We start from the raw sequence: 17191 nt of genomic DNA, 5'->3' as shown, positions 1-17191 counted from the left end.
TACATGCTTTCACAGTAAAGTGGCGTAGAGCTGTCACACTGAAAGAATATCATGTCGAAAAATAGGTTTTTGTAGCCAAAAAGTGGGGAATAATATGGTGTATTGGAATCCTGAATAACACCAACCTGCTTTCAGAAAAAAAAAAATGTGTTGCGTTACTTATTGAACGTCCCTCGTATTTGTGTTCCTGAAAGCATCTAACAAGTTGTTTCAGTTCAGTGAATTTGACATAAGCTCTTCTCTGCTGGTCCTTAATATACTTACATTTGTACGCTAATCTGCACTTAAGAAGAATTCACGTCGGTTTTTCTAGAGATCAGCACAATATATAGGCTCAAATAACATTTCCTGACACGAAGAAATCCCAAAGACCTTATTACTTCATTCCATAAAACCATATGTAATAGTTCAAATGGCTCTGAGCACTATGGGACGTAATTTCTGAGGTCATCAGTCCCCTAGAACTTAGAACTACTTAAACCTAAATAACCTAAGGACATCACACACATCCATGCCCGAGGCAGGATTCGAACCTGCGACCGTAGCGGTCGAGCGGTTCCAGACTGTAGGGCCTAGAACCGATCGGTCACTCCGGCCGGCCCATATGTAATAGTGTATTACTATATAGCTACACTCTGCAAATTACTACGAATTATATGGCTCAGGGTATTTCTTACACCACGAATTTTCCCTTTCCATTCATGTATGAAGCGGTCTCCAAGCGGCAGGAAAAGGATTCTTGGAATCTGCGGGGTTGCTTTCAGAGACATTCTTTGCCTTTCTTCGAACGTCTTCCCAATGAATTTACGGCATCCCTTTTAAATTCTCCCAAGAAGCTATTCTGACTGTTACGGTGTAGTTAGACGTAGCACTCGCAGCTGTCTCCGACATATCGTTCTGAGGTCATGTTGGCATCAGGATAGGATTAGTATTTCCCTAGGGTGTGGACAGCGTGGTCAGTTAAACGGATTCCTATTATTCGACCAGGGAAATGGTAGACAAGTACTCTGCTATTGTTTAGCCGACGAAGTTAACCGATGATCATGTGTCGTGTACGCTGAACGTCTTCTTCAACACGCAGTCTATCTAAAAAAAATTATTCAGCAGGTTGATCCAGCAACAAGAGATCGATGTAGATCTTGCACAGCTGGCACGCCGGATATGGTGAAGCGAGTGTTACGACGAATAGGAGATGACCGTCAAACAAGTTTGTGAAGGGCTGGAACTGCTCGAGGTATAAACCACGTCCCTGCGAGGTCAGTTCTGCTCGAGCAGTTGCTTTATCCATACCGCTTACAGCGTATGCAAGGTCTCAAACCACAAGTGCATACGCTGAGGGGCTTTTACACAATATAGAACTTGGAAGTACTTAAACCTAACTAACCTAAGGACATCACACACAACCATGCCCGAGGCAAGATTCGAACCTGCGACCGTAGCGGTCGTGCGGTTCCAGACTGAAGCGCCTAGAACCGCTCGACCACAGCGGCCGGTTCCGGCCGTAACCGTTGAGTGATTTTATTTGTCCTGGTTTTCTCGTCCGGTCAGCTTTTCTGCGCTGCCTGCGACTACTGTAAGGTGTCCCAACTTATGATTTTCGAGGTGATGGCTAGCGCATTCCGCAACGTCAAAATACCGAATACGTGCCTTTGCACTCAGAATACGCTTTCTTGCTCCATAGTTCTGGGACTTCAAGATGACGGGCACTTCTCCCTCTTTGTCATGGTTTTGTTGAAACGTCTCTGAGCAGTTCGTTACACAAGACTAGGCTGTGGTACAACCAGAGTTACCCATTACTATTGGGATAGTATACATGACGAGCCACAGTTCGGTTCCACATGGTCATAATTCATGATGTTAGCATAAATTGTTTTTTTCATATTTCCCGTTTATAAGATCGGGAGGTGGGGTGTTGGATGTACAAATACTGTTACAGCTAATGCAATATTAATTTTAGTTGTCCCTGTCTCACTGCACCTTCAACGCTGTCGCATCTCCGTAGTGACCTTGGTTGCAGTAGTTTTGTTATACAAGTGTGTGCAGATCACAGTGGGCTCGAATGTCATTGTTCTGGTGTTACGTGGGATAACAGGATTTCTTGTATCGCCACTGTGTGACATGAAAATTTCACTTTGTCCTAATACGAAAGAATATAAGAGACTTCCACGTCACGACTGAAGCATATTTCTCGGGACAGAGATTATACGTGACGTATTTGAATAAAATTAAGATAAATGCCACAGGTGCGTCCTAATGAGTCACTGTTACATCGTACGAACCTCTAATTCTGAAATTCGAGCAGTGCAAAATTTTAGGCTAAGTAAATAAGCAGATGTGAATATTTCTACAAAAGGAAAAAGAGGTCAGTGTGGCTTTGTTGGCTAGGAATCACCGAAGTGCGGTTCAGTCACCTAAAAAGAAAGGATTTCTTTCTTCACGCATCACATACACTTCCTCTGAGAGTACTGTGTCTTAGTTGTACGTTTTTGATGTGGGTGGTTTTGGAAAGTGCTTGTGTAGTGTTGTGTTGTTTTGAGGAAGAAAGAGGGCAAAATTCGAAGCCAAAAAATATCTCACTCCCCTCGAAGAGCACCAAGAACAATAACCTACTCGACGGACATGTATTCACCAACTGAGTCATATTCCGTTTTTCAGTTAATTCCGTAGGGAGATTTTGGCTTTAACCGGGAATATTGGTGCACAAGCTGCCAACCAAATTCATATGATGAAAATTTCTTCACTCACTACCATTCTAACCATCTATGTCAGTCAACCACTGCTGCGCCAACATACACCAGCATCGTCGACCATAGAGATTGGTGTTCATCAAATAAAAGACAAACATTTGGATGATGTCACTGACAAGTATTCTACTAAGCAATATATTATCTATTCACCCAAATATTGTAGAGAATTTTTGCCGCCTCGGGTAAATACCATCAATCAGTGAATACCGACAGACTAAACGAGTTAGAAACAGGGATTACTGCTGTGTCCGCTCACTCATGGTTGTGTATCGGCTAGGATGAATCGAAGTAATCACATGACTGTAGGAAAGACGTCTAAACAGAGCTTGTTAATAGTAACTCGTTGAAGTAGTGAATGGGACTAATGTGTTTTTTTAAACATACTAAAATGTGAATAAACAAAATTGTCACAAATTTACTGCAGAAATGTGAGACATACTACCGACTGATCCGCTATGCCATTCTGGAAAACACAAATGTTCGTCAGTTACATGAAGTCCTTAAAGAGTTTAGCTGGACATGGTAAATTTTCATCAGAGATTAGCTAGAACTCGTCAGGGGACCTAAATCCCACCATAAATATACACCCAATACTGTTGTGAGACGATAACAGATTGAGTGCATGACTTCATGGGATCTGCGTCATTCCCGAAGTTGCCATCAACTCACATCACAAGAGTCTATACACAAGTCATGTAGGAGCCAGTGAATGCGTTCAAGTGTCACGCGGACGCACTGTTTGTAATACCGTACTGCTGATAAGAGCAGTATACTAGTTTTCTCTTCCGTTTTCAAAGAAACGTCAAATATCACGAGACAAATCTCTTGCATACGTCTCCTACCCGTCTATAATTTACGTGGGTGTTACTTGGCGTAGCGTCGCACAAGCTCATCTGGTCAACATCGATGCTGATCATCATTAAACAGAGGTATGAGGCCAGTGCGTGATCGTTGTGGGTGGTGACTCCGTACACGACGTAATTTTGCTCCACGTTTCCCACTATGAATCGATGAATTTTTAATTTCTGAATTATTCAAAAACATACGCTGGGTTCCAAAGGACAGAACTGAGAATGCTTTCAGTGCTTGTACATCTTTGACCTAATACCATAGGTTCATTTAATATACTGACATCTGATGAGGTACATTGTCATGTTTACATTACAGAACTCACATTCATTTGCTACTTCATTTTTTCACTTCAACAGCACGAAGTTTTATACCATAAGGCGGACACTGCAGCGGTTTGGAAGCATCATGTCGTTTATTTCCTTATTACAGGGGAGCACAAGACTCATTTCAATGACAGGTAGCAACGATAAGCCGACATGTGACAATGAAAGTTGGCCACTACGAAGGGGAGAAAGGCTTCCCGTGTGGTATAGCCCAAGCTCAAATAACAATAAAAAACAGAAATCTTAGGGAAATGCTTTGTTTATTAACTACGGTACAGTGATACACAAACGATATTATTTTAGTGTTAACTAAAAAATAACCGACGATTCTTCTTTGAAGCAATCATTTTAAAATGTACAAAATAAATACGAAGTTTGGAGAGCACAGTGGTAGCAGGGTTAGGAAATTATCAACGTTTGTATTACGTGATGCTTCAGTTTTATGGTTCGCAGTGTTTTAGAATTTATTATGATTTCCAAAGTTAAGTGTTTCTGTTCGGAATTTCGCCGCTCGTGTTTGAACTTTCCACAGACACAGGCGTAGATGAGGTACAGAATAAATGTGATGTTCTACATCTACATCTGCATGTGCATGAGTATTCTACGAATCACAATTAAGGGTCTGGCAGAGAGTTCATCGAACTTCAAGCTATTTCTCTACCGTTCCACTCTCGAGCAGAGTGTGGGAAAAACGAACACTTAAATTTTTCCGTGTGAGCTCTGACTTCTCTTATTTTATTATGACGAGCATTCCTCCATATGTTGGTGGGCACCAACAAAATATTTTCACATTCTGAGGAGAAAGTTGACAACTGGCATCTGATAAGAAGATCCTGCGACAACGAAAAACCCCAATTCGCATATCATATCCGTGGCGCTCTCTTCCCTGTTTCGCTGCAGTACAAAACGAGCTGCCCTTCTTTGAACTTTTTCGGAGTCCTGCGTCGATCCTATCTGATGAAGCTCCTGCACCGCAGAGCAATACTTCAGAAGAGGACGTAAAAGCGCAGAATAGGCAGTCACTTTAGAAGACCTGTTGCATTTTCTAAGTGTTCTGCCAATACATCTTAGTCTTTGGTTTGCTTTACCAACAACATTATCTATGTGATCGTTCCAATATAAGTTATTCGTAATTGTAATCCCTAACTATTTAGTTGAATTTACAGCCTTTAGATTTGTGTGATTTATCGTGTAAGCGAAATTTAGTGGAATTCTTTTGGTACTCATGTGGATGACTTCACATTTTTCATAATTTTGAGTCAACTGCCACTTTACTCACGATTCAGATATTTTGTCTAAATTGTTTTGAAATTTCTTTAGATCATCTGATCACTTTATAAGACGGTTATTGACAACATCATGTGCAAACAGCCTACGAGTGCTACTCAGATTGCGTTCTAAATCGTTTATATAGAACAGGAACAGCAGAGAGCCTATAACACTCTCTTGGGAACGCCAGATATTACTTCTGTTTTACTCAATGAGTGCCCTTCAGTTACAACGAATTGTGACCTATCTGGCAGGAAATCACGCATGCAGTAGCACAACTGAGACGATAGTCCATAGGCACGCAATTTTATTAGAAGTCGCTTGTGGGGTACAGTGTCAAATGCCTCCTCGAAATTTAAGACTATGGAACCAGTTTGACACACTCTGTCAGTAACACTCATTAACTTTGTGAGCATAAAGAGCTAGTTGTCTTCCACAAGAAAGATATTTTGGGCCGGCCGGAGTGGCCGAGCGGTTAAAGGCGCTACACTCTGGAACCGCACGACCGCTACGGTCGCAGGTTCGAATCCTGCCTCGGGCATGGATGTGTGTGATGTCCTTAGGTTAGTTAGGTTTAAGTAGTTCTAAGCTCTAGGGGACTTCTGACCACAGCAGTTGAGTCCCATAGTGCTCAGAGCCATTTTTAAAGATATTTTCTGAATCCGTGTTGGCTGTTTGTCAATAAGCCGTTTTCTTCGAGATAACTCATAATGCTCGAACACAGTATATGCCCGAAAATCCTACTGCAAATCGACGTTAGGAATATGAGTCTGTAATTCAGTGAATTACTTCTATTTCCATTCTTGGGTATTGGTGTGACTTGTGCAACTTTCCAGTCTTTAGGTATGGATCTTTGAACGAGCGATCGGTTGTATATGATTGCTAAATATGGAGCTATTGTATAAGCGTATTCTGAGAGTAAGCTGACTGGTATACAATCAGGACCTGAGGACTTATCTTTACTACGTGATATAAGCTGCTTTGCTACACCGAGGATATCTATTTCTAACTTACTGAAGTTGGCAGTTGTTCTTGGTTCGAATTCTGGAATATTTACTTTGTCTTCTTTGGTGTAGGAATTTCAGAAAACCGTATTTAGTAATTCAGCTTTAGTGGCACTGTCATCAGTAACATCACCATTGTTATCGCAGCCTACGTCATTCATACTTTAATTTATTCGTAATCTATCTATTTGTTTTTATTCGTCGTAAGGCTGCAGAAAGCGAAAGAGCGTACGCCGACTAGTAAGTGGCGACAGACTGGTTGTGGTTGCGATTGATTTAAATGGGAAGTACCACAGCTCGAACGGCTGGAATCGTGTAAAAATTATTTTAAAATACGGAGGTGTATCTGTTACACCACCCATCAAGCTCGTTTATCTGTGAAACTCTGCACTAGTGTTCTACACAATAGCCTTGTTTATCCGGGCCTCGTTAATCAGGATTTCCGATTTATCCGGATTAACTTTTTTTTCCTTTTTAACTCGAAAATACGCGGTATACACTTGGTAGGATCTGGTATATGTACAGTTATTACGTTAGCACCGCAGGTAGCATAGAGATTGCTGTTCCCAAGCTTCCAGCTAGAGATACTGTGGTCGCTGTGGCTCTGTTAAAAAAAAAAAAAAATGGTTCAAATGGCTCTGAGCACTATGGGACTTAACATCTGTGGTCATCAGTCCCCTAGAACTTAGAACTACTTAAACCTAACTAACCTAAGGACATCACACACATCCATGCCCGAGGCAGGATTCGAACCTGCGACCGTAGCAGTTGCGCGGTTCCGGACTGAGCGCCTAGAACCGCTAGACCACAGCGGCCGGCTATGACTCTGTTCCTTATACAGGTAAGAAGCTGTTCCGATACTCTTCTTTTGTTCACGTGTTTCGAGTGTGCGTGAGTGAAATGTCTTTGGAAAGAAAGAAAATGATTGTTTCGATGGACAAAATGTTGCTGGAAAAACCGGAGAACACCAAACATGTAAACAAAAGACAGTTACTAGGTAAATTAGAAGAAGAGGAGAAGTTGGTGCGATTTCTGTATTGAAATCGGTAAATATCAATGAAGTACCTTTTATGGTTGCAATTTCTTGGGATCAAATTACTGAACTATCGGTTCTGAAGTAATGGAAAACAGTACGACCTGCTATTTGTGATTCCACCGCCGAAGTTTGTGAAGATGTCAACACCTCTGAATTCACTGCAGTGTTAGCAAACATTCTTGGTTGTTCAGAAGTGGACAACAGTGGCGTAGATGCCTGGTTGCAATGTGACAGTGATGGTAGTTGCAGCATGACGAAAAACGACGGAATAAGCATCGATACCTACTGTGCTGCAGAGTACGACAGCGATGGTGATGTGGAAAATGAAAGTGGCGTTTTAGAGGAAGGAATAATGCCTCATGCGGGGCAAACCAATCAAGAACAAAAATAGCCAACTATCGTCAAGTGCCTGAAACATCCAGTAAAGTACAGTCATATTTCCCAAAATATAAGTTTCTGTGCTGTCGTGCGTTCTGTTCTTATTCTCTGTCTAAGTCAAAATGTGGAGATTCAATGACGAGATTAAATAACAGCGCAGTGGAACAGTATGGACAGTTGACAAGGGCAGCGTATAGATACTCATTTCCGGCGTGTCTGCACTGAAGTTATCCAATATCAAAAGCCAGAGTGAACACATAAGCACGACCTTTACTACGAGCTCCTCCATTCCGCTGTATTTTAATAACTTCATCGAAACTCGACATTTGCGCTTCAGTGATGAATAAGAGAAGAACGCACGACAATATACACTCCTGGAAATTGAAATAAGAACACCGTGAATTCATTGTCCCAGGAAGGGGAAACTTTATTGACACATTCCTGGGGTCAGATACATCACATGATCACACTGACAGAACCACAGGCACATAGACACAGGCAACAGAGCATGCACAATGTCGGCACTAGTACAGTGTATATCCACCTTTCGCAGCAATGCAGGCTGCTATTCTCCCATGGAGACGATCGTAGAGATGCTGGATGTAGTCCTGTGGAACGGCTTGCCATGCCATTTCCACCTGGCGCCTCAGTTGGACCAGCGTTCGTGCTGGACGTGCAGACCGCGTGAGACGACGCTTCATCCAGTCCCAAACATGCTCAATGGGGGACAGATCCGGAGATCTTGCTGGCCAGGGTAGTTGACTTACACCTTCTAGAGCACGTTGGGTGGCACGGGATACATGCGGACGTGCATTGTCCTGTTGGAACAGCAAGTTCCCTTGCCGGTCTAGGAATGGTAGAACGATGGGTTCGATGACGGTTTGGATGTACCGTGCACTATTCAGTGTCCCCTCGACGATCACCAGTGGTGTACGGCCAGTGTAGGAGATCGCTCCCCACACCATGATGCCGGGTGTTGGCCCTGTGTGCCTCGGTCGTATGCAGTCCTGATTGTGGCGCTCACCTGCACGGCGCCAAACACGCATACGACCATCATTGGCACCAAGGCAGAAGCGACTCTCATCGCTGAAGACGACACGTCTCCATTCGTCCCTCCATTCACGCCTGTCGCGACACCACTGGAGGCGGGCTGCACGATGTTGGGGCGTGAGCGGAAGACGGCCTAACGGTGTGCGGGACCGTAGCCCAGCTTCATGGAGACGGTTGCGAATGGTCCTCGCCGATACCCCAGGAGCAACAGTGTCCCTAATTTGCTGGGAAGTGGCGGTGCGGTCACCTGCGGCACTGCGTAGGATCCTACGGTCTTGGCGTGCATCCGTGCATCGCTGCGGTCCGGTCCCAGGTCGACGGGCACGTCCACCTTCCGCCGACCACTGGCGACAACATCGATGTACTGTGGAGACCTCACGCCCCACGTGTTGAGCAATTCGGCGGTACGTCCACCCGGCCTCCCGCATGCCCACTATACGCCCTCGCTCAAAGTCCGTCAAATGCACATACGGTTCACGTCCACGCTGTCGCGGCATGCTACCAGTGTTAAAGACTGCGATGGAGCTTTGTATGCCACGGCAAACTGGCTGACACTGACGGCGGCGGTGCACAAATGCTGCGCAGCTAGCGCCATTCGTCGGCCAACACCGCGGTTCCTGGTGTGTCCGCTGTGCCGTGCGTGTGATCATTGCTTGTACAGCTCTCTCGCAGTGTCCGGAGCAAGTATGGTGGGTCTGACACACCGGTGTCAATGTGTTCTTTTTTCCATTTCCAGGAGTGTAGAAATTCTAATGTTTTCTTCAGGCAAATATCAGCAGCGGATATATGTTTCAGGAAACTCATGGTACTTGGCTGTATTAGAATAATTTATTTATTTGCTTCCCGTTTCAGTCAATGACCATCATCTGGCGCCTGAAGCAACGTAAAAAAATAAAAATGACAGCAAACCCTCAATGTGCAAAACGGAGGAAAGACACAAAAGTACAAAACGGAACTTACGAAAAACTGAGTAATACAAATCACACGTCAATCATGTTGAACCGTAAAATTACATTAGCTGTCAAACTGACGAATAATAGCACACAAGAACAGTAATTTTCCCACATTAGCGACTTTTATTCCGTATCCAGTTTCCTGTAGTGTGTTCATGACGAAAGTTGCAAATTATGGGAAAATTTTCTTTTTCTGTGTTATTATTCATGAATTTGCCAGGTAATGCGATTTTATGGTTCAACATGACTTACATTTAACTTATATTCTCAACTTTTCGTATCTTACTTTTTGTATTTTCTTTTTGTACGTTAAACTTTTTTGTAATTTTTGTTTTTTGAAGTTGATTCAGGTGTGAGATGATGGTCATTCACCGAAACCGGCAGCAAACAAATAAATTATCCCAATGCAGTCAAGTGTCTGATTGTCCTGAAAATACAATATTCTATCTTGGGAAATATTTTTCTGTGCGTACTGCATTTGGTAACACACTGTCTCGTCAAAAGTATCCCCTATGCAATGTGGCACTGACCATTAATGTCACAAGAGGAGAACGCACCAGTGTAAAAGGAAGATGCCAAATCAGACACCTTTCAGCCGTCTAGTTTCCCAACTTATTTTATTTGGCTACCAGGTTTGGCGTTTTACTACGACATCTACAGGCCACTAACCGATGTGTAGGAAGATTTAACCTCGGTTCTGGTCAAAACAGGGACCAGCATTCGAAAACTGGTATTTGTAAATTTCTGCTTGCTATACCGATTCTGGTCAAAACAGATCGGTATAGCAAGCAGAGATCTACAGATAACAGTGTTCGAATGCTGGCCCCTGTTTTGACCAGAACCGAGGTTAAATCTTCGTGCACATCGGTCAATGGCCTGAAGATGGTGCAGTAAATCGCCGAAACTGGTAGCCAAATAAAATAAGTTTGTAAACTAGGCGGCTGAAAGGTGTTTAATTTGACATCCCGTATCGAACAGACTAGTCCCGCAACCATTTCTGAAAAGATAGACATACACAGTGTAAAAGGAGGCGAAGACTATTGTGTTGTCTGTAGAGAAGCAGTGAGAGGAGAATTGGTAGGTGAAGAGATTGGTTCAAATGGCTCTGGGCACTATGGGGGTTAACTTCTGAGGTCACCAGTCCCCTAGAACTTAGAACTTCTTAAACCTAACTTACCTAAGGACATCACACACATCCATGCCCGAGGCAGGATTCAAACCTGCGACCGTAGCGGTCGCGCGGTTCCAGACTGTAGCGCCTAGAACCGATCGGCCACTCCGGCCGGCTAGGTGAAGAGAGCTGAGTGACTTGGGACGTGGGCTAGTCATGGAATGTCACGTGGGTAACAAAACCATTAGGGACATTCCAACCCTTCTAAAGTTGTGCAAGGCGACTGGTGGTGATGCGATTGTCACATGCTAACGCGAAGGAACAACAACGCGCTAAACTAAGACCAGACACCTCATGTACTGATGGTAGGGAACGGTCGAACGCAGTGGCCGAGCGGTTCTAGGCGCTTCAGTCCAGAACCACGCCGCTGCAACGGTCGCGGGTTCAAATCCTGCCTCGGGCACGGATGTGTGTGATGTCCTTAGGTTAGTTAGGTTTCAGTTGTTCTAAGTTTAGGGGACTGATGACATAAGATGTTAAGTCCCATAGTGCTCAGAGCCATTTGAACCGTCGGGCACTGCAGACGGTTGTTGTAACGGCACGCATGACATAAACAGAAGGCATCACTCCTGCGTTCCAAGGTATGACTGTGCGAAAGGAGTTAAAAAGTGGGGTACAGTGGTGTAGCAACTCTTCATAAGCCACAGATTTCTGTTGTCAGTAATAAGCGACATTTGAGTCGATGTGAAAAGCGACGCCAGTGGACAGCGAATGACTGGAAACGAGTGATTTGCAGTGACGAGTCACGCCATATCCTGTGGCAATCCGATGGAAGGGTTTAGGAGTTGGTGAATGCCTGGAGAACGTTGCCTGTCATCATGTGTAGTGCCAACAGTGAAGTACTGAGGGAGGGGCTTGGGGACGTTTTCCGTGGTTAGCGTGTGGCCCCGTTATTACGATTAAGAAAATGCTGAATGCAGAAGTATTTGAACACAGCTTAAAGGTTGTGTAATGTGCACAGTACAAGAACACTTGCACGCAATGACTGTTATCAAATGGTTCAAATGGCTCTGAGCACTATGGGACTCAACTGCTGAGGTCATTAGTCCCCTAGAACTTAGAACTAGTTAAACCTAACTAACCTAAGGACATCACAAACATCCATGCCCGAGGCAGGATTCGAACCTGCGACCGTAGCGGTCTTGCGGTTCCAGACTGCCGCGCCTTTAACCGCACGGCCACTTCGGCCGGCGACTGTTATCAGCATTACAATGCACCCTGTCATAAAGGGTTAGAAGGTCAACTTCGCTCCAGTTCCATGCCTTCTCTGCTTTCGGCTCTTCAAGAAGAGTGAGCTGCCATTCCTCATTATGACTTTTGTGATTGTATTCGTTGCAATTGCCTGTTACATGATATTCTTTCTTCGTACAGTTTTGCTTTTGTAGTTTTCAGATTTTTTAACCTTCAACCATTCCGATGTACCAGACAGTATAAAGTACTGCAGAAGACAAGACGTTACCGTATTATGGGTGCATGGGCGGTACGTTATCAGAGGAAATGAGATTTTCGACTGTCTCACTAACAAGTCTATCCACTATGGGGTAAACATGTATGACCGTGTTCCAGTTCCACACGGAGAGCTTCTCTAAGATGTTTGAAAATCACATCTTATGAAATAGGAAGTGGTACCTGTTATACCGGCAAAGGGGAAGAGATTATGCAGACACTGCGCAGACCATCCCTGCAGTTCCGTGCTACTCGTTTGGGATGTACCACAGAACATTCCTCGTCACAGTGTTTTGTTTCCGCTTTAACTACGGAAGATTCAGACAGCACCTCTACCGTCTACAATGTGTGATTGTGGCGCGGACGAGAGCACCTGACTCATGATTTATCGGTTGGACGATACAGTACCATGCGACAACCAATTTACTGGTTTGTGAACAACCACTACCTACCAGGATGAACATGCTATTTACAACAGGTGATGTTCAAAAATGGTTCAAATGGCTCTGAGCACTATGGGACTTAACTGCTGTGGTCATCAGTCCCCTAGAACTTAGAACTTCTTAAACCTAACTAACCTAAGGATATCACACACATCCATGCCAGAAGCAGGATTCGAACCTGCGACCGTAGCGGTCGCGCGGTTCTAAACTGCAGCGCCTAGAACCGCTCGACCTCTCCGGCCGGCAACAGGTGATGTGTCCGTGTTAAACATATTTCCAACGTTTTTGGAGCTAGTCTGATTAAGATGTAATTAAGATGAAATGGGTCACGCTTTGTGGACAACCACTACCTACCAGGATGAAGATGCTGTTTACAGCAGGTGATGTGTCCGTGTTAAACATATATCTAACGTTTTTGGAGCTAGTCTGATTACGATATAATTAATATGAAATGGGTCACGCTTTGTGGACAACCACTACCTACCAGGATGAAGATGCTGTTTACAACAGAAGATGCGTCTGTGTTAAACATATATCCAACGTTTTTGGAGCTAGTCTGATTACGATATAATTAAGTTGAAATGGGTCACGCACTCACGGTTGTGCATATTTTAAGATACACCGTATTTATTAAATAAATGTTGCTGATTACATTTTGCAATACATCATAAATCGAAGGTTGTCTGAATTGATAACGACCAGAGTCTGCAACCGAAAAAACACTTCAGATGTTGTTTGTACGGAAATACTGAGTTTTACTGGTAAATGATCTTCATGCGTAGTAGAAGGGACGAGTGTCTGTATTTTAAAATCGTTTTTATTCGTGATTGCAGGTTTCTCGGCGTATTACAATGATAAAGCCTTCTCGACTGATGACCCGAGAAGCTTTTATCATCGTATATAGACGTTGGAACACGGGCAGTCGTCTTGTAAGGTTCGTCCTTACGCATCGTGAGTGCGTAGAAGCTGGTGTGCAAGATGAGAGCTCACCTTGTTGGTGAGCTGCTGGTGCATGAACTCCTCGAGCGAGGCGACCGCGTCGCGCACAGTGAGGTTGCTGTGCGGCCGCAGCAGTTGCTCGTCGGCTTCGCTGTAGCCCAGGAACAGGAAGACGCCCTGCGGCAGCTTGTGCCCGTCTGCAAAATAACGTTATCCCCATGTTTACTTCTCAGATGTCATACATGAGCTAGCTGCAGTCTGTCAGTAATAAGCTTGTGGCACAAAAAATTACTTCGTAATGAAAGGTCTCTGAATGCACAGCATTTCTGCTTGCTGAACATATAAAGCTTTTACAAGACATATATAACACTGCAGGCCCAGAACAATTCAAAAAGTCGGAATCTCGTTACAATCCCTCTGCATCTCAGAACAGCGCAAAATCTGCGCTCCACATTACTTTGAAAATGCTTCGAAGGCCATAGGCCGACAGTCAGTTGAACACCTTTCACTCTAGCAAGAAGAAGTCTTACAGTAGTTTTAGATCGAACGTTATACCTTAAAAATAAGGAAGAACAACATTTTTCAACGAAGACAGCTACTTAATAAACAGGAAAAGTAGCAGTTAACAATGGATGTTGGAATCGTTTAGAGATTACGTCGACGACATTACAGACAGAACACTAGCTGAGCTGGACAAGAAATGATCTTAGGAGTCATCCAGAATTGTCTCAATATATCTAGTAAAATCACGGAAACTCTAAATCAGAATTTCGGAACAAGAATTTGAAAACCGTAGCCCCCGAATACGAAACCAAAGTGTTCACCATCGTGGTACCACGAGAGAGCGATTGAACATGTCGATATCGATCCAAAAGCCGAGTTATTGAACGGAATGTTGTTTGTTTCTCATATTTAAACGGAGTAATGTTGTGCACATTTAAACTGGTTCACCGTAACATTTTGTCCTATGACCGCAAAACGTAGACACACTGCTTTACAGGGGCCGGCCGAGATGGCTAAGTCAGTAGCACTCATAGCCGGGAGGACACTCTTGATTCACGTTTCGCATGCGTTCCGTGCGGCCCTGCTTTGCGCGAATTTTAAAAATCGCGCCACCTCCCGTGTGCGGCGCTGTCTGTCTATGTGACGCTCCCTGTCGGCTCTTTTCCCGAGTTCGCGCGTGCCGCGACCTGGGAGGGCACGTTTTCTCTTTCTAGACGCGCTATAGTGCGGAGCTAAAGTCCGAATAAAATTACTTGATAGTTGACCTTAACGCATTGAAGCTGTCTTCCTGCAATCAGAGCGCCCAACCTCAAGCACGAACTGCTCATCGTCGCCAAATTGCCACAACAAATGGTCAGTTCACTTCCACTTCCTTGCCTCGATTTTTTCTTAATGAGTCTGGATCCCGAATCCTCAGTCTGGCCTTTTACTTTACGTTTCATCAGACATGACAACCACACCTAAGACAACACACACACACACACACACACACACACACATACACACACACACAGACACACACACACGCATATATACTCACAAAAATGCTTAAGAAATACACACGTTTCATACACAGCATTGACCTAACACTAATGTATCCTTTCGCACAAGATGTCATTCAGCATCACATATGCAGATATTATGATCACAGGGATCAACTTACGTTACATAAGCTTCGTACGACACTGCGTGAAGCTGAACATTTTAAAGTTGCAGTTCATCGCTGTGACTGTGTCAGCAAAGTCATAATTATGAGTAAACTCCAATGTAATGGCGTAGCTCAGTGGTAAGAATGCAAACGTGGTAAGTAGAAGGTTGTGGGTTCTAATTTAGTCAACTGTTTATAAATTATAATGAAAGTGACTCTGATTGTTATTTTTATTCAATTAATTTGTTTAACAGTAACTTTTTATTTCTGTCGCTGCCGTGTCATTTTCACCATTTTAATGACTTTTTTATTTCCTCTTATTTTTCTTCCTATCGCTTTTATTTCGTGTGGTATTTGCCTCTGTCGTCTATAACCTCTAACCAAGTGGCAACCAGGATTTCTAATCAGTTGCTAATACGATAGCTTGTGTAACCAGTGTGAGGATAGTTTCAGAAAATCAGTGATAACGAGAATTTACAGTTTGCTGTTAGCGCTGAAACTGCAATTCCTCTATCTTGAGTTTGTGCGTAGGTAGACGCGAGCTTTATTCGCCGTGAACCAAGCGATTGCGATTTTAGTTCTGCCGCAAATTGTTGACCGCCGTTTTCTCCGATACACAGCACATCACGCGGTTTTGGTTAGGTTAGGTCAGAAGTTTACATTCAGAGCTACAAAACGCGTTCTCTGTCGCAGTTCAGTCGTTGGTCACTTAATATCAGCTGTCGACAGAGCATTTGCGTCATACCTCGTGGCGCCGGCTAGTGACATTGCTCCGCGTTACACAACAGTATTTGTGAAGGGACACACCGTGTTCGTGTGTCGCTTATAACTGAGCGGTAGCCGGCAGCCGATGTGGCAGCACTGTATTGGCAAGTGACAGACATCACTGTCGAGCAATTTCAATCGGAATATAGAGCGGTATGAGTCGTCTATTGCAGCTGAGATGAAATTTTCTACGTCGTATCGTCGAGGTGCGCAGTGATTTATTTAGTTGTTGATATAACAGGCTTCCTATCTCTCCGTTGTGGCAGCGACGTAAAGAAATTTATCTGCCATCTTGTATTTAGTTCAATTTGCTGATCAGCATAAATCGAAAAAGAAAATTAAACCTGTCTTGTAGTACGTAAAGGAAGGCTTTTCGTAAGTACAACGGATATAGCATATGCAAGTGTAAGACTATCTAACCACAAAAATTTCGTTGGGGACACAAATGTAAAACTTGCATAGAAATCAATGTTACCGTCTGACGACGGGTTCGGATCCGTAAGTAGTAACGGTGCAATAAAAACATTTTAAAAACAGAAAAAACTTGTGGTTGGTTGTCGTATTTGCTACAGTGTAATTTATGGAAACATCTGCGGTGCTCTCTAACCACAATGGGTAAAATAAAGTGTGTGTTCGTGATCTACCTTGTATCACACGTTCGAGAATCGATTATAGCTCCATTGCGAGTGGTTCCACTATGATGTGTGATCGGTGATTAAGCACACATGTTGTGTGTGTTTTGGTACCCCAGCTACGAGAGAGAAGAGTGGCTTGTAGTTTCACCGTCTGATGTCTTATATTAGCTTATGTTGAGATCTTGTAGCTTCTGTTTGACATCTGATTCCGTATCTCAGTGATATGATACGAGCAGTGATTTGATTGACGTGGAAATAGGTTGCATGTCTTTCGAGCGGACGGCCTGAAAGTCTCGCGTTAGTTCCGTGAGGAATTTCGAGGAATTCTAGTAAGACTGAAGGCACCGCCGTGCGTTAGATGGCCACTTAGTGGCGTCATCTGCGGACATGTGGTTTGCGAAGGCCGTGTCCGAGAGAGTATTAAGTTTGAATGGCTGTGTTTTGTTATGATCTTGTTGTTCTTTGTTGGACGAACGTTGGTGTGCTTAACTGTGTCGCCGACTTGTGTTCCTCTGAATTCGTCTCGAGT

At 43.8% G+C, this 17191-nt stretch overlaps 1 protein-coding gene across 1 annotated transcript in view; it reads right to left on the bottom strand.

The window, feature by feature from the left end:
• LOC124556422 overlaps window positions 1–17191 on the bottom strand; it is a 962508-nt gene that overhangs the window by 30030 nt on the left and 915287 nt on the right. Inside the window, exon 12 of the mRNA XM_047130380.1 lies at window positions 13663–13808. Within this exon, the coding sequence (XP_046986336.1) occupies window positions 13663–13808 (146 nt within the window). The remainder of the gene's footprint in view (window positions 1–13662; window positions 13809–17191) is intronic.

This window comes from Schistocerca americana, chromosome X (assembly GCF_021461395.2).
Source record: "Schistocerca americana isolate TAMUIC-IGC-003095 chromosome X, iqSchAmer2.1, whole genome shotgun sequence".
NCBI lineage: Eukaryota > Metazoa > Arthropoda > Insecta > Orthoptera > Acrididae > Schistocerca > Schistocerca americana.
This window is presented reverse-complemented; position numbering and strand designations above follow the sequence as displayed.